Source organism: Hemicordylus capensis, chromosome 2 (assembly GCF_027244095.1).
Source record: "Hemicordylus capensis ecotype Gifberg chromosome 2, rHemCap1.1.pri, whole genome shotgun sequence".
Lineage (NCBI taxonomy): Eukaryota > Metazoa > Chordata > Lepidosauria > Squamata > Cordylidae > Hemicordylus > Hemicordylus capensis.
Genome location: NC_069658.1, coordinates 379,222,498 through 379,240,114, shown reverse-complemented (window position 1 = coordinate 379,240,114; position 17,617 = coordinate 379,222,498). Strand labels below are relative to the sequence as shown.

General features: G+C 48.5%; 1 protein-coding gene across 4 annotated transcripts in view; it reads left to right on the top strand.

Annotated features, from left to right (window-relative positions):
- GIPC1 (GIPC PDZ domain containing family member 1) overlaps positions 1-8,072 on the top strand; it is a 57,535-nt gene extending 49,463 nt beyond the window's left edge. For all 4 annotated transcript variants that reach the window (XM_053303274.1, XM_053303272.1, XM_053303275.1 and 1 more), the window contains exons 5-7: positions 4,778-4,890; positions 5,361-5,442; positions 5,931-8,072. In XM_053303274.1, coding sequence (XP_053159249.1) covers positions 4,778-4,890; positions 5,361-5,442; positions 5,931-6,082 — 347 coding nt within the window. In that variant the 3' untranslated portion in view covers positions 6,083-8,072. The remainder of the gene's footprint in view (positions 1-4,777; positions 4,891-5,360; positions 5,443-5,930) is intronic.
- The last annotated feature ends 9,545 nt before the right edge of the window (positions 8,073-17,617 follow it).

The following is a 17,617-nucleotide window of genomic DNA, read 5'->3' as shown; positions in this document are numbered from 1 at the left end:
GTCTGATGCGCCAACTACACTTAATAGCTTGGCTGCAGCATTCTGCATGAGCTGCAATTTCCAGGCACTCTTCAAGGGCAGTCTCTTGAGGTGACCAAATAATATATCACCATGGCCAGAATTTTGTTCTGTCCAGGAACAAGCGTAGCACACACACTAGCCTAAGCTGGGCAAAGGTGCCACTCCCCACAGCTGACAACCAAGATCAAACCAGGATCAAGAAGCGCCCTTTCCTCCCACCCCCACCGCAAACCTGAGTTTCCAGGGGAGATCCTATTTCCTAGCCATATACAGATGATTAAAAATGGGGCTGAAAGCCACCCCCCCCAATCCTGTCACTTACCTCAGCTCACCACTCATCTGAATGCCACCCCAGTCTCTTGATCAAGAAAGTGCCTGGCCATAATGGAAGTGGCATTCACCTCTTCAGATGAACGGCATTGTAAGTGTGATCGGCAGGCATTGGGGGTCAGTGATTGGACCAGAGCGGGCCTTCTTACCCCGTTTGAGATGCTCCACCCAGGTATAGCATCTCATTTTCTTAACATCTGAATGAGGCTCCTGATCAGCACCTTTCCTGACCAGAGGCACCTCTAGCTTGTCAAGATTAAATTTCAGGTTTTGGGGCCCTCATCCAAACCTCCTTCATCTTTGTGCATCAGCTAGGCACTTCTGCAGTGTCCTGGACTTGGAAGGAAAAACAGAGAATGGAAGCTGAGTTTCATCACTGTGCTGATGATGCAGAGCTCCAAAACTCCCAATGCTCTTGCTCAGCAATTTCATGTACACTGAGGGAAATAAGTATTTGATCCCCTGCTGATTTTGTCCGTTTGCCCTCTGACACAGAAATGACCAGGCTATAATTGGAATGGTAGGTTTATTGTAGCTGTGAGAGACAGAATAACAACAAACAAACTCTCAAAAGCCCAGTGCCCAAAAGTCAGCGATGGATTTGCATTGTAGTGAGGGAAATAAGTATTCGATCCCCTATCAACCAGCAAGATTTCAGGCTCCCAGGTTTCTTTTCACTATATGCAGGTAACGAGCTGAGATGAGGAACACCCTCTGTAAGGGAGTGCTCCTAATCCCAGCTTGTTACAGTACCTGTATAAAAGACACCTGTCCATAGAAGCAAGCAATCACTCAGCTTCCAAACTCACCACCATGCCCAAGACCAAAGAGCTGTCGAAGGATGTCAGGGACAAGGTTGTAGACCTGCACAAGGCTGGACTGGGCTACAAGACTATCGCCAAGCAGCTTGGTGAGAAGGTGACTACAGTTGGCACAATAACTTGCAAATGGAAGAAACACAAAATAACTGTCAATCTCCCTCGGTCTGGGGCTCCATGCAAGATCTCACCTCGTGGAGTTGCAATGATCATGAGAACGGTGACAAAGCAGCCCAGAACTACACGGGGGGAACTTGTCAATGATCTCAGGGCAGCTGGAACCATAGTCACCAAGAAAACAATTGGTAACACACTACGCCGTGAAGGACTGAAATCTTGCAGTGCCCACAAGGTCCCCCTGCTCAAGGCAGCACATGTACAGGCCCGTCTGCAGTTTGCCAATGCACATCTGAATGATCCAGAGGCGAACTGGGCGAAAGTGTTGTGGTTAGATGAGACCAAAATCGAGCTCTTTGGCATCAACTCAACTCGCCGTGTGTGGAGGAGGAGGAATGCTGCCTATGAGCCCAAGAACACCATCCCCACCGTCAAACTTGGAGGTGGACACATTATGCTTTGGGGGTGTTTTTCTGCTAAGGGGACAGGACACCTTCACCGCATCGAAGGGACGATGGACGGGACCATGTACCGTCAGATCTTGGGTGAGCACCTCCTTCCCTCAGCCAGGGCATTGAGAATGGGTCGTGGATGGGTATTCCAGCATGACAATGACCCAAAACACACAGCCAAGGCAACAAAGGAGTGGCTCAAGAAGAAGCACATGAAGGTCCTGGAGTGGCCCAGCCAGTCTCCAGACCTTAATCCCATAGAAAATCTGTGGAGGGAGCTGAAGGTTCGGGTTGCCAAACATCAGCCTCGAAACCTTTCTGACTTGGAAAGGATCTGCAAAGAGGAGTGGGACAACATCCCTCCTGGGTTGTGTGCAAACCTGGTGGCCAACTACAAGAAACGTCTGACCTCTGTGATTGCCAACAAGGGTTTTGCCACCAAGTACTAAGACATCTTTTGTGAAGGGATCGAATACTTATTTCCCTCACTACAATGCAAATCCATCGCTGACTTTTGGGCACTGGGCTTTTGAGGGTTTGTTTGTTGTTGTTCTGTCTCTCACAGCTACAATAAACCTACCATTCCAATTATAGCCTGGCCATTTCTGTGTCAGAGGGCAAACGGACAAAATCAGCAGGGGATCAAATACTTATTTCCCTCACTGTAGCTATTGAACAACATGAGAGACGAGATCAAACAGATCAGGCAGTGGCCACAGCATAAAGCTGAAATCACCCAACACCACCTTCTGGGTCCTTAGCCTCCAGAAAGCTACAGAACCACTGCAAAATGAAGCCCTTAATCCCCATCTCAGCAAGGTGGCCCCGAAGAACACCATGGTTGATGCCATCAAATGCCACTGAGAGCTCTGGCAGAACAAACAGAAATGCAATTCACCAGTGTAGCTCCTGGCATAGATAATCAGTTGAAGCAACCAACATTGTTTCTGTATCCAAACCAGGGCTGCAGCAGGATAGAAAAGGATCTACACAACTGGACAGCTGTGTATTATCACTGGAGCAGAGATTATCTCCTTTTCCCTTGAGTTCTTTCCCCCCACTACTGTACGTGCACTGTTGACTCAGCTGGCTTCTTCTTTCTACTCCAGCCTATGGGAAGCGCTTTCCGTTTGCTGATGTCCTGCAGTGCTGGCCTTTGTCCTGCTCTTTCTTCCCACCCCGCTAGTCTCTAGACTGCAGAAGTGTTCACCCCTTGTCAGAGCATGGATCTCGCCTTTAGATCAACAGCTGCCACTGCTTCAGTAAGCGGAGGGAAATGATGCTAAATTCTCATTTCTCTCTCTCCCTCTCGGCTTTCCTTTGGTACTCCTAACTAGAATTAACAGTGTTCACTGCGAAGTATCAACACAGTGAGGCTATTCACACGAGCAGCTCTACCTGGGCTTGTGCAGCCCTACCAGGGTAGGTCTGCTAGTGTAAAGTGCCAGGATCGTCGCCAACCCCGACACTGCCCCGCCGGGTAGCCCAGGATTTTTACCCAGATAGACGGGTGCGAGCGTGCCCTCCGCCCACCCCAGGCCCCCGGGTGTGTGCCTAGAGCAGCTGTCTGAGGGAGAATCCCTCAATGCACTGTGCTCTTCATGTGGTGCAATTAGGGATATCTCAAGGTTGGGCTGCGTTGTCCCAACCTTCAGGTGGCTGTGTGGCTCCTGGGAGAGCTGCTTGTTTGGGTGTGTGAGCTGTGCGGCCAGGAGGACAGGAGAGATTGTCTGGTGGGGTGAGGTAAGTGCTGTCCTGCCTTCCGCACCCCAGTAAAAGGTTGTGTGTATGACCTCAGTATGTTTTCTAGGGAAAGAGAGGTACTTATTGAGGGTGCTTCGGCAAGAGTTGTGGAATTGAGCCATCTGCAGGTATGGGAGCTCGTGCTGGGAATCCTATAATTCCATCTTAAACCTTTTCTCTGAGCTTTAGGATGGAAAGAGAATGGGCCTGATGTGTGCTGGAACGGAAGCATTTCTTATTTTTGTTTCAGTTTTTAAACAACATATTACAGGTATGACCAAGATAGTCTCAAGAAATGTCTTTCCCAAACCTCTTTCCCACAGATCTCTCCACTGTCACTCCCCCATTACTTTCCATGCTTCCTCTTCTTAATGAAAGTGTTTTGACACAAACAACTTTAGTCTGCCTTGGAATGTTTGCATAAGGAGAGCAGCCTCCTTCCTAAGGGGGAAATCTCTGGCCTCTCATTGGTCCAGAGGTTGGCCCTCCTAACCTTTTGGAATTTGTTTTTAAAAGGGGTGGCACTGACAGTTGAGTTGTGGCTCCAGTAAACAACAAACTGAGGGAAATAGGTTGTGTTGAATTAAGATGAAAATGGATATTTTGTGCTCTTGTACTGAATATGTATGAAATAACTTCCTGGCCAGAACAAGAAGCATTTAAGCACACCCTGTCATAGGCTTTCCCACCATGACTCCTCATTTTCTTGCACTCTTTCCCCTCCATCTGGAACTGTGGTCCTGTAGTTTCTACTACCTGCAGATTCTCTTGTGCTCTGTTTGCCCTTTCCTTTTTGGTGGGCACATGTGTCTCCACAGATTTTCCCCTGAAAATGCTTCTTCCCAGTTCTCCTTTAGAGTAACTGCCTTCTCCCTACTATTGCTCTTAAAAACTCAACTCTGTGTATTTGACAAATAGACAGTGATACTGGTCTACATAATGGTCTGGTGGCAAGAACTTGGGAACTGGACTTTGATGGGATAGTCCAGTCTTGGTATCCTGCAGGCCTAAGCTCATGGTGACTTCAGTGAGTGGTGATCTTGAGTGGGAAGAGAAGCCAGTTTGGGCCCTGAGCCTGAAGCAAGCTGGGATGTATGTGTGCACATATGCATGTGCCCAGCACTACACTTCTGCAAATCATGTGGGCCAAAATCTGGGAAATCTGCATGGTTGCTTGTGAGCAGGCCACGGCTTGTGGATGTGAAAAGGGGCCCTGGTGGGCCTGTTTTGGAACCAGAAGCACCAGTCAGCAGACTGGGCAGGAACTCAGCAGGCCTTTTTCTTGCTCTTTTCCAGATATGATCAGTCAGAGGTCTGCAGGAAGTAAGCATGGGGGGAATACTCAGCTTGGCACTGGAAGAGGTACTTTGCGGCTTCGGGCCAAAGGACCAGCCACTGTGGAGGAACAGGTGTGTACCTAATGGAAATAAGCAGCTGTGCTGCGGAACTGGGCCTTTGGTTCCTTCTAGGAGTGGGTTAGAGAAGGCTGTCCACAAATATACTCGCTGAGCACCTCCCCGATGAGAAGGGTGCCTAGCAGCACTCCTCTCTCTCCAGGGCTCAGAAGGATGATGGCAAACATACAGAAGGGATGACTAGGAAGCCAAGCCAATATTTGTGGACTCTCTGCCTGGGCCAGAGCTCTTCCTTGCCCCCTTCACACTGTTGCTGAAGAAACTGAGCCCCACATGTTTCCCACTTGATCAGCCCTACTGATATTCTGCAGCCACCTTCCCCTGCATTAGCACTATCTCAGCCCTGTCTATTAAGAGGCGTAGCCAAGTCAGTGGGAGGGTTCCCCCTTCCCTCCAGTTACTAGAGAGGAAAAGAAGCATTGTTGCTGCTGCTCCAGAAATAGTTGTGGTGTTTTTCTTTGCAGCCATCTGCATTCGAGGAAAAGGCCATTGAGAAGGTTGATGATCTCCTGGAAAGCTACATGGGAATCCGTGACACAGAGCTGGGTGAGTTCAATCTGGATACTAAAAAAGAACGAAAGAAAGTAACATTAAGAGGCTTGGGCTAATCCATCAGCAGCATCCCTATGAATGCTGGCATCTTCCTTTTTCATTCCTTACCCCCTGCAAATTCATGGAGGGCAGCTCTATCAGTGGCTACTAGTCTTGATGACTATATGCCACCTCCAGGTTTGGAGGCAGGATTCCTCTGAATACCAGTTGCAGGGGAACAACAGCAGGAGTGAGGGCATGCCCTCAGCTCTTGCCTGTGGGCTTCCCAGAAGCATTTGGTGGCCTTCAAATGGGCCTTGGGCCTGATCCAGGAGGGCTGTTCTTATGTTGTTTCTCAGGAACTGAAGTAACCTGCAAGCATCTCTCAAAGCAAGTAGGCTCTCCTTGTGTTGTCAGCCAGGTTTTTGTGTAGGCAAATGAACTATTTATTTGAGGTAGAACTGAGGCTCACCTCTTACTTATTTTCCCCTTTCCCTGTACAGCTGCTACCATGGTGGAGTTGGGCAAGGACAAGCAGAATCCCGATGAATTTGCCGAGGCTCTAGACGAGCAACTGGGCGACTTTGCCTTCCCTGATGAGTTTGTCTTTGATGTCTGGGGAGCCATTGGCGATGCCAAGGTTGGGCGCTACTAGGACTCTGCACTCTGCTTGGACCCTGCAGGCAGGACCATTGGGCAGGCCACTGGCGGGCCTGGCACACCACTGTGCCCTCCCCTTGATGCTGGGCCACCCACTTCCTCTCCACAGGGGCTGGAGCCAGGGCTAAGGGGGCCATAGAGCAATAATTCACCTGCATCAGTGACAGGAGTGTAATGGGACTGAGGCCAGAAACTCTGCTGCTGCTTTCCACCCTGCTGGAGACTCCCTCAGATCTGAATGCAGTTAGCCAGGAGTCCCCGATGGCAGTTTCCTTGCCTGCTAAAGGTGCGGATCCTCCACTCACACCGTTTACTGTTCTCAGGGAGGTGCAGGTGGCCTTTGCTGGTTTCCAAGTCTACCCTTGCATGGGGGAGAGCATAATAGAGTTCAGGCTGAGGAGGATCGCCTGCAATCCAGCTCTCCTGAGAATGTCCCCCAGGGGCTGCAGGAGGAATGGATGGAGTAGGGGTGGACCCTTCGGTGTGAAGGTGCAACCAAAGCTCTGAGCTGGACATCCCTGCTCTGAGCAGGCGGAGGCCTAAAGCTACACTCCCTGGCTTTTCTCTTGGCATGAGAATCCTTTGCTTCTTCATCTCTGTTCCATTTTGGTACGAGATCCGTATTGACAAGTCCTTCATCTTGTAATAGGTCTCTTTCCATAGCCGTGGTCTCATTCATACTCTCACTGACATGCGTGAATCTCCTTAGGGAGGGTTCCACTTGCTTAATGTCCCCCACTCTCCTTGTAGTTTGCTGGAGGTCTTGGACAGGGGATGCTGGGAAGACACTCCTTACACCTCCTCAATGGTTGAACAACACCCTACTAAATAAGCTGGAGGAGGTCATACCCTTGCCCCTTATCCAGTTTTCTAGAGGTGTCCCTTCCTTTTGTGCACAAGATCTGTGGGACTGGACACCAACTCTGTCCCAGATCTTCCAGCTGATCTGCCGATCCTGCCCTGTCTGTCTGACACAACTTGTGATTTCTTCTTAATCTGCTTCCCTGCCATCAGCCACTGAACTGAGCTTGGATCAGTTTTGGTCCTCCTCCTGGTTGGGCATGGCTGAGGACCGCACCACAGCACAGCTAAGAGCTGCACAGGAAAACTTGGGCATAGAGCTGCACACCCAGCCATAGCCACTCACCCCACCCCACCCCCTGAATGGGTCTGGCTTGACAACCACGGTCATTGCGAACTCTGCCACATATGTGGCATCACAAGCAGGCGCACTCCCAGAGTTATGCAGGGTGTCCAGCCTTTTTTCTCTTTTGTCTTTCCACACTGCACCTGGGCTTCTAGCCCCTGGCAAACTCCTGCTGGGTGGATAGTGCAAAGACTGTCCCAGGTGCCTCACACAGGTTATGCCACAGTTGAGCTGTCGTCCCCATGGCATTTCCTCCCACTACTGCTGGAGAGACTCCCTCACTCTGGGGAGTTCTCCTCCCAGTGCTCCTCAGCAACAGCAGCAGCAGCAGCAGCAGCAGGGTCCCCCTCACTGTCTAGGTTTGGGCATGCCCACGTCAATGTCTGTCTTGACTAATCTATCCACTTTGTCATACTGACCTACCTCCCAGGGTGGCCCAACTGATGTCTGTAAAGCTCCCTCTGTTTAAATTATTTATGTTTTCTCACTGACACACTCCCCCAAATGCCGGGCCTCTGCCCTGTGCTGCCTCTCAGTACTGTAGTTTGGGCACTGTCTGGTCACCCCGGGGGTTGTGAAGGTCAATGACACCTCACAGCTCTAATTCACCTACTGTATCTCTAAGACACTAACCCCAGGTGGGGCGTGGGGCCTCCTCTGTCCTCAGGACCACACCTCAAGCTCAGAAGGGGCGAGGCTTCTCCCAAGCCCTGCTGCCTACTTATGTCCTGGCACTGGAAGCCTCTTGGGTAGACCAGGCACCATGTCCTTCCTGGGCCTATTTTTGTATTCTATATGTAAAGCAAACTTTAAGATAAAATATATTGACACTACTAAACAGAGTTTGTGTGCTCTGTGTGTTTTAGGATGGGAGGGGGCCTGTCAGCCAGTAATGTTCTGGAATTTCTGCCTCCAGTGTGGAGAGGAAAGAACTGCTGAAAGATGAGATCAGTCACTGTAGTGATAGGGGAGCAAGATGGTTTCCTAGGTCCTGCAACTACTACAAATATGTATATACCACGTTTCAACAACAGTTCTCAAAATGGTTTACATAGACAAATAATAAAGATGCTTCCCTGTCCCCAAAGGGCTCACAGTCTAAAAAGAAACACAAGATTTTAATTGTAAACGGCCCAAAGACGCAAGTTTTGGGCGGTATAGAAATATTTTAAATAAATAAATAAGACAAACACCAGCAACAGCCACTGGAGGGTTATCATGCTGGAGTTGAATAGGGACAATTGCTTTTTCTCTGCCACACAGAAGAGAATCACCCCTTTAAAAGGTGCTTCTTTGCTTAGATCCCACAATGGCCCAGAACAATACTTGAGTAAATGGCTGCAACCCCCAGGTTTCTGGTGGTTGCTTCTGGAGCTTAGTGCTGAGTGAACTTGCCAGCCTTTAATTCTTACTGGACATTCCCTTGAGGCTTGAGCCCTAGCAAAGCTGCAGCATGAAGTATGTGTCTGGGGTGCCAGAGAGCTGCGTCTCAATTGAGACTGCCTCTTGAGTGAAGGACCATAGAGGGTTTTTGGTGTGGTGTGTTCTTGGCACAAATGCTTCCAAATCTCCTTGGGTAGAGCAGTCCAAAGGTAAATAAGTTGAGCCTCTCCAGCTGAGTGCTGTGTTGGAAAGGGTCCTGTACATGAAATAGAATCAGATGCCGCATTGTGTGCATGTGTGTGGAGCCAGCAATTTAATTACTCTGGACTTCTGCAGCTACTGTTTGAGTCAGGTGACCGGAGTCAGATGCACATGTCCTGCAGAAGGCCATGTGCTGTTTGAGGGAGGTGGCTCTTCCCCCTTAATTCCTCCCCAGTGGAATCTAAGGCACAAAGTGTCAGAGAAGCTTCAGAGGCCCTCCCTTTGGGGATCTGCAGCAATGCTGGAAGCAGTCAGCAATCATGTCGCCCAGCCTTTCTGCTGTAACCACTGTTCCATTCAAGAGCCAATGGAGATCTGCAAAGTCCACCCTGACTTTCTGTCTTGGATGCCAGAAGGAGCATTGAGTAGGACTATCAGGACTGTGTCCCTGAGTAGCAACAAGCAGGAACAAACACACTTTCCTGCCAATTGAGATGGGCTAGGAAATGGGCTGGCTTCCCCCCATGGGAGGTAAGGTACAAACAATAAGTGGGGGATCAGCTTGCTCATCCCCATCAGGATGCACAAGATGATTTGCTTGACTACAGGTCTAAACTGACTTTCACTAGGCTATTGTATTATTTTTCAAATAATATGGAAATTTGTTCAGTGCAGGAAGCCTGGAGCACTCTCATTATTTGATGGATAATGCCAAGAGTCCAGGTTTGCTCCCTAAAACCAAGCAAGATAACTGGCCCACTGCTGTCCTGCTCCTGTATTTTAGTGGAGTAGAACCTCTATTTTTGAGCTGATCTCATCATCTGTGAAAGCATTTGGAATGATTTTCACCTTGATGCACAGTACTGCCTTTGCTTTGCTTATTATTCAGTAGTTTGGACTTGGACATACTCTTACCTCATCAAGATTTTAAGAGCACAATCAAATAATACAATTTCTTGGAGGAGCTTGACGCACACCTCTTCGAAACAGCTTCTCAGTGTGAGGTGAAGGTCCCCTGTAGAAACAGTTTCTGATGCACTTGCAATAAGAAGCAAGGATTCCCTGTTTATACACTAGGGGTGCACAATTCGATTTGACCTCAAATGGATTCAGATTGAATCGGAGGTAATTTGAAAATTTGACCTCAAATAGAATCACACTCAAAATAGAGGGCCCAATTTGGGGTCAAGGAGAATCACCCTGATTCGATCCGAATTGATTTGGGTGATGAATGCTATTTGGGGACCCATTTTGCTGGGGGAAATGGGCCTCAAAATGGCATTTATTTTTCCTGGGGAGAGCTGGTCTACCAATTGGGTAGTCCAGTAGATTAGCGGGTAGTCCAGCCCTCCGGACTTAGACTCAGCCTGCCTCAGAGGACTGATGTACCAAATCCAGAGCGGAGGGCTGGTCTACTCACCAATCCCAATAGGCAGACCAGCTCTCCCTGGGGAAAACACGCCATATTTGAGGCCTGTTTACCCCCAGTAAAACTGGCCTCGGCATTTAAATCACTCAAATAGATTCGAGTGATTCAAGGTTGATTCATCAAGGCAGCCAGACAAGCTGGCTGCTTTTGACAAATCAGTTTGAGTTTTTGCTATTTGATTTGAGGTTGAATCGAATCACAAAAATTGATTCATGCACACCCCTAATATACCCATCTGCAAAGTAGCTCTGGTACAATGTAACAGTAGTGCCTCTTTCTGGGGCAATCTTTGTTCTTACTGCTTCCTCACACTCTTCCCAGCTCTATACTTTTGGTACTTAATCCAGTACTGAGTGAGCATACACTTCCCAAACAGACTACACAGAATTGCAAGCGATGGTTTTTCTGTTGCAGCTGCATTCATTGTCACTTCGTCTCTGGCAGGAGGCCAAGTCTGATGAAGGAGAATTACAGCTGATGGTTTGCTGTGGAGCTTTCATAGAGTAAATTGTATCTCTACCTCTCTTCTCTAACACTTGTGGGGGTGGGGGGGTGGTCTGGTTCCTGACTCTATAATCCCTGCCTTCCATTTACTGGTAGGTGAATTGGCAGCTGGGCCAACAAGCATGGCTCAGAAAGCATAAGGACTTCCTTGCTTGCAGCAGATTCTTCAACAGAAATTACTAGCCCCTGACAGAGTTGTGAAGGTGGTGACTGGAAGAGGTTATCTGTGCATTTTAGTGGGGCAAGAGGTGCACTCCAGGGAATGAAGTTCTCTTATCATTCTTTCAGGGACTGCCAGTAGAGATACTTCATTGGCTTTAACTTTAGGCAAGTATATAGACACTTCCTACTCTTCTCGCTACTATTACTACTACTACTAATACTAATACCACCCCCACCCTACTGAATCTGAGAAACAAGTATTTTCAGTTATGTCCAGCAGCACAACTTAATGAAGTAAAAATAATATAATTAAGATTATTTCAAGCTTATTCAGTACTGAAAATAGAGAATTTCTCTCTCTGCATCTCTCAGAATTTCTGTCTAAAGCAGTGTTTGTCTGGATCTAGCGCTAGTAGTTCAGTAGCCCATTTCTACAATGGAAGTGGAGGCAATCTTCTTGGAAGAAGTTTGCCAATGGGCCACAACCCACCCCATTGTATGTCCCCGACTTAATGCCTCTAGAGTTGGAGGTCCTAGTTAGCTCATTGTGGCTAATGTCCACTGGATTTGCCTGGCCACTTTAATAATCCATCCAAACTAGCACCCAGCTCAACATGTATGGTTCTGAGTTCATTCCGCAAGGATTTCAGCAATAACTCAAATCTGCTGTTTGTACTGGGAAAGAATTAATTTCCTTGCAGGCTGTCTGTTAGCTCAGGGGATGTTGTTTGGATCCTGCCTGCCAACTGAGTCACCCTGCACATTCCTAGCACACAGCAAAAAAGAAGCAGCAAAAAAGCCCTCATTTGGATAAGCCCTCTGAACCAGCCAGATAGAGCACATTATAATTCAGCCAGTTATGAGGACTGATGTGACACTTCAGCCAGCAATGGAACCAGTGTTTCCAATTCGGTTGTGCTAGGCAGGCAGCCCATAACAGACTAACCGTTTCCATGCAGTTTTGATTAATGGCCTATCTGCCCATGATCATCTCCTCTGCCCCTCTGCTAAATGGGTCCCCCTCCCCACTCCATGCTGTCTGTGAGAGCCAGTACACACAGGCAGTTTGAGGAGATCTGGCTGCCTGGATATGCAATCACAACAGAGAAATGTAATGCATGAACCTGATAAACAGAACAGAGGGCAATCCATGGTGGCTGAAACAGCTTGGGAAATGTGACAATGGGTCATTAGCCCTTTCCTTTGAGAGTATCTGATATTTAATGCTCCTGTTTGACCTCTCTGTGATATTTTGGAGATATATGGGTAGGCTAGAAGTTTTTCAAAATTCCGATAGGAAAATTGGAAGACCAGGGGAACATTCTTCACAATCAGGGTGAATGTTTCTCCACCAAAGCACAGTATCTGTGGCAGCCAGCCAGCCCATCACACAGTCAAAGCATTGGTATATCTCACCCACTCCAGATGTGTTCTTGCCTTATAAGTAGAATCTGCATTGAACCAGAAAACAATTGTCCATGTGTAGAAGTACTCAGTGTCCCAATGAGGTTGGCTGCTTTCAGCTTAATACACCAGCAAGGCGTCAGCTTTTGACCTTCAGCAGAACTGGTGGGAGGGCCTGTATCCACTGTGTGCACATAGCCAACTGCTCTTGTGGATGAGAGGCACAAATCAAGCTCTACATCGGGACTACTCAACTGCAGCCCTCCAGCTGTTTTTGGACTACAGCTCCCAGCATCCCCAGCCACAGTGACCGTCAGGAATGACTGAAGGCCAACATCTGCAGGAGGGCCAAAGTTGAGCAGCCCTGCTCTACATAGAGCAGAATCACTTTTTAAATAACTTCTTGTAAGCAACAAACATAGGAACATAGGAAACTGCCATATACTGAGTCAGACCATTGGTCTAACTAGCTCAGTATGGTCTTCACAGACTGGCAGCGGCTTCTCCAAGGTTGCAGGCAGGAATCTCTCTCAGCCCCATCTTGGAGAAGCCAGTGAGGGAACTTGAAACCTTCTGCTCTTCCCAGAGCGGCTCCATCCCCCGAAGGGAATATCTTACAGTGCTCACACATCAAGTCTCTCATTCAGATGCAACCAGGGCAGACCCTGCCTAGCTATGGGGACAAGTCATGTTTGCTACCACAAGACCAGCTCTCCTCTCCTCATGTTACACCCCACATCAGTCCATTTCAGAAAAGTAAGTAGTGATGTGCCAATCTGCAATCTGTGCCTGGGAGGGATGGTTCATGAACAGTTTGCTATTTGCAAAGTTATATCCAGGGCAAAACAAAGTGGCCAACCACGTGCACACTGATCATCATGTCATCTGGCCTAGACTGAGGCTTTGCCATCTGCTAGGAAATGTTACCAAGATAGCCTATTTGAGGCTCCCAGCAGCACCCCTACACCTGATCTGGAGCTACAGGCTTGCTTCTCTGAACTCACGGGATCATGGACTCTCCATTTGGCTTTCATGACAGAAAGAGGACTATTCCGCTGCTCGCCTCTCTGATCTCAACCCAGGTAAGAAAGCCGAAGTAGACACGAGTTACACAAAGTGCTATTCTTTTAAAGAAATTGCCAAATGCTTAGGGGTGTGCACGGAACTGCAGAGCTGCAGGCCGGCATTGTGGGGTGGGTTCCTTTAAGGGCGGGGGAGGGTTTACTTACCCCTCCCGCTGCTTCCCCCCTCCAGCGTGCGTATTCTTTGTAGTAATTGGGGCGGCAGGATATCTCCCTGCCGCCCCTTCTCCCGCTTAAGTGTAAAAGGCTTGCCGGAGCCTTTTGCGCATGCGCATGTTGCGCGCGAGCTTCAAGCGATGTGCGCATGCTCAAAAGACTCCGGCAAGCCTTTTGCACTTAAGCGGGAGAAGGGGCGGCAGGGAGGTATCTTGACGCCCCAATTACTGCAAAGAATACGCGCGTTGGAGGGGGGAAAGCAGCGGGAGGGGTAAGTAAACTCTCACCCGCCCTTAAAGGAACCCACCCCACCCGAACCGAACCAGCCAGGTCCGAATCGGTCCGGACAGTCTGGAGGCCTTTAGAATGGCCTCCGGACCGGTCTGGACCCATCCCTACAAATACTTCCCTCCACATTAGCACATCAAGCTTATCGCCTTGGCAGGAAAGAATAAGATAGGAAGTAACAGGCTCATCTCTCTCGAACAAGAAGCATTAATGGTTGGCTCAAGGCTCAGAAGGCAAAGATTGGTTCTTAACTTTCAGACACTGATGTGGTAGGGACACCATGCATGCCTTAAAGCTCCTTACTTTTAGCATAAAGCAGCAAGTAACAGACTGGAGAGAGATGCCATAAAGTGTTGATGTTGTCTGGTAGCTTAGGTTAAGGAGCAACTAAACTTCCATGGAGAAGACTTGTGTTCAAAACTGAAACCAGTTTCCTCCACATTGATTTAAGTACTTTGGGGCTCCACTGCACCCTGAATAGTCTACCATTCTAGATAAAATAAGTTTTGAACATGGGATCAACTGCCTATCTGCACAAATCCCTTTGATAAGCAACAGTAGGTCATCCAAGTCACCTAGAGCAAACTGGGTCCCATCACAGCATAGTCTGAAGGCATGTGACACACAACCACTTTGCTGAAGCTAAGTATGCCTGTCTAGGTCTCATCCATGCCTGCCTGCATAGGAGACTGTTAGAATCCCTACATATACTACCTTGAGTTTTATGGTGGAAGAAAGTTGGAATATAAATGTAACCACCATTCTCTGTTGATGAGTTAGGTAGGATTCAGAGTCCTTTTCCTCCACTACTGCAAGATTATACATAAGACCCAGGTCCAAATACTCATTCAGCCATGAAGTTCACTGGGTGAACTTGAGCCAGTCAATCTCTCAGCCTAACCTATCTCATAGCATTGTGGGGATAAAAAGCGCTGGGGGGAAGGAAGAGTCATTATTAATGCTGCCTTGAGCTACTTGAAGGAAAGGTGGACTATAAATGCAAAACATGAGTAAAATCGTTGGTTATGACATACAGGCTGACTTGGAGAGTGCAGTTCGTTCATGATCCATAGCTGCAGGTTCTTATTGCATAGCTTGGAAAATGAGCATTGCCTTTCTGTAAGACAGCCAAGTGAAGGGGATGCGCATGCAGGGTTGTGTGTGTGCATGGGCAGCCCAACACACACACACACACACACACACACACACACACACACACACACACACACACACACACACAGCTGGGTGGCAAGAGCGTCCAGCTGAGGGAGGATCCCTCAATGCACTGTGCTCCTGGCATGGTGCATTGAGGGATGCTGGAGAACTTCCTCCTTCTGCCGCTCGCCGTGGCACCAATTGTGTGTCGGGCAGCCAAGCGACCTGAATCGCTCATGTGTGGGGAGTCTGCCTCCTCGCCAGCCCTTATGACTTTATTCTTTCCTGTTTCCTATGTCTAGCACAGAATGAGTGGTAGGTGCTGTACAGAATATAGAAAAGGGCACAGTCTCTGTTTTGGTGCACAGTCTATACTGGGCAGAGAAAACACGGAAAGGGGAAGAGGTCAAAGATGTGCAATGATTAGTAGAGATGGACTGGGAGGTGCAGGGCAGGTTACCACATTGATCTGAGAGAATTCCTGGACACAATAATCAAAAGTGGGGGCACATGCAAAATTTAAAACCTGACTTTTTTTGATGGGATTGGAAGGAGTGCTTAACAATGGAGCATAGCAACCGTTTCCCCGACAGTGTTCTTTGAGGGTTAGGAGTGTTTTGCCTTACTAAACATAAAATTTGCAATATAAATCTGACAGTAACACAAGTGCAGGTGAGAAATGTTGGCTAAGAAGGGTCCTCAAAAAACTGCAGGTGCAATTGTTGGAGATGAAGTTCCAGTGCATCGACCTTTTGCACCAACTGTCCTAATGACCACTAGGGGCATTGGGAGTAGAGACAGTGAGTCAAAATAAAATTAGGATGTCTAAACCTAGACCCATGTGATGATTTTCAATACTAAAAAGGATGCTCAGCTAAATAAAACCGAGTTGTGTTCTCTCTCTCTCTCTCTCTCTCTCTCTCTCTCTCTCTCTCTCTCTCTCTCTCACACACACACACACACACACACACACACACACACACACACACACACACACACCCCTTCCTCTCCAGTTATAGCCTTGGCCAAGTATGACAACTGGCCTTCAGGAAGTTCCAGTTCACAGGATCTGTGCGTAATCTTATTTTCCACTTCAGAAATAGCAAAGCAAAACGATGCAGCTTGCAGCAATCTCACATCATGAGAAGTTGCTACATGGTCAGGAACTCATTCCTGGAATGTGTACAACATATAAGACTTTGCTTATGCAGTTCATGATCATCCCATGCCAAAGATTGTCTCCAGGCTCACTGGGAATTTTCCCTCTTCTCCTCCTGGATCGTGGGGTTTTGCATGTCCATCACCCACTCCCTCACTCTCTCTCCCCCACCTGCACACACATACATGCACATGCAATGCCTTCTCAACAAAGTAATGGAGCACAGTCAGAAATGTGGGTGGCAGATGTGCAAAACTGCCATGATTTTAAAATATGAACTAAAGGGAAACTGGTTTCCCTGCTATAGGATTATCTGTGCCAGACAGTACCATCAAAGCCTAACAGGATAGTAACATCAAAGACTAACAGCAGATAAGGAGGAGCAAAAAAAAAAAAAAAAAGGCTCACATGTGTGGCAAACACAAGACTGAGTAGAGCAGGCCTGCTCAAATTAGCCCCCCCCCCCCAGCAGAGCAGCTCTGGGGTAAAGGCTTATCTCAGACATTCTATCCCCGTGTATTTTGCAGCTTATCTTTCACTCGAGACTTTTATTCATGTGAATTCCACCCTTCATCCAAGAACTTCAGGATGATAGACATGGCCTCCCCCTGCCCCATTTTTTCCCCCTGAAAAATAACCCTGTGAGGTAGGGTAGGCTGAAGGATGGCGATTGGGCCAAGGCCACTTAATGAGCTTCATGGCTACGTGGGAATTTGAACCTTGGTCTTCCTGGTCCTAGCCTGACACTCCAACCACTACACCTTACTGTCTCTCAAAATGCGCTTCTCTTCAAGGCATTGCAACTTACTTAAACCCATCTTCCAATGGGGCGTGCGTTTTCTATGTAGGCGTTGCAGGCCAGCTCCTGCTTAAATCAAATTCAACTTCGTCTATGGTAAATCCGTAGTGTACAAATTTTGGAGCCTGGACCTAAAGGACTTTGGAGGTCCCCCACCTGCCAGCTGGAGGCCTCTCCCTGCAAGTTAAGCACCATCCCTCTACACACACACACACACACACACACACACACACACACACACACACAGAGGCTCTCCACACAAGCAGTGTGGAAAGCCTTACCAGGCTCTGTGGGGTGAGTGGGCTCGATGAGCAGGGAGCTGTCCCTGGGCAGCTGGATTTCCCTCCCACACAACTACCAGCTTCGTCATGGAACCAGTAGGGGTGGCGGAGATCGGGGGCCACTCAGCCCCTGGAAGTTCCAGGATGCCCCGCACGAGTAAGCGGGGCACCCTGGGGAGACCCCCAAGCCCAGAAGGCTTGTGTCAGGAGTCTCCTCATGAGCTGCAGCGGCCCAGAGCCATGCCATGGTGTCTCACAATCAGACGAACAGGGTTAGCAGAGTGCTCGCTCCACTGACCTCAGTTAAGGGGAGGGATATTTTCTGAGGTTTGCTGCAGGGAGTCGCACGGCTCCCGTTGCAGCACACGGCCACAGGAAAG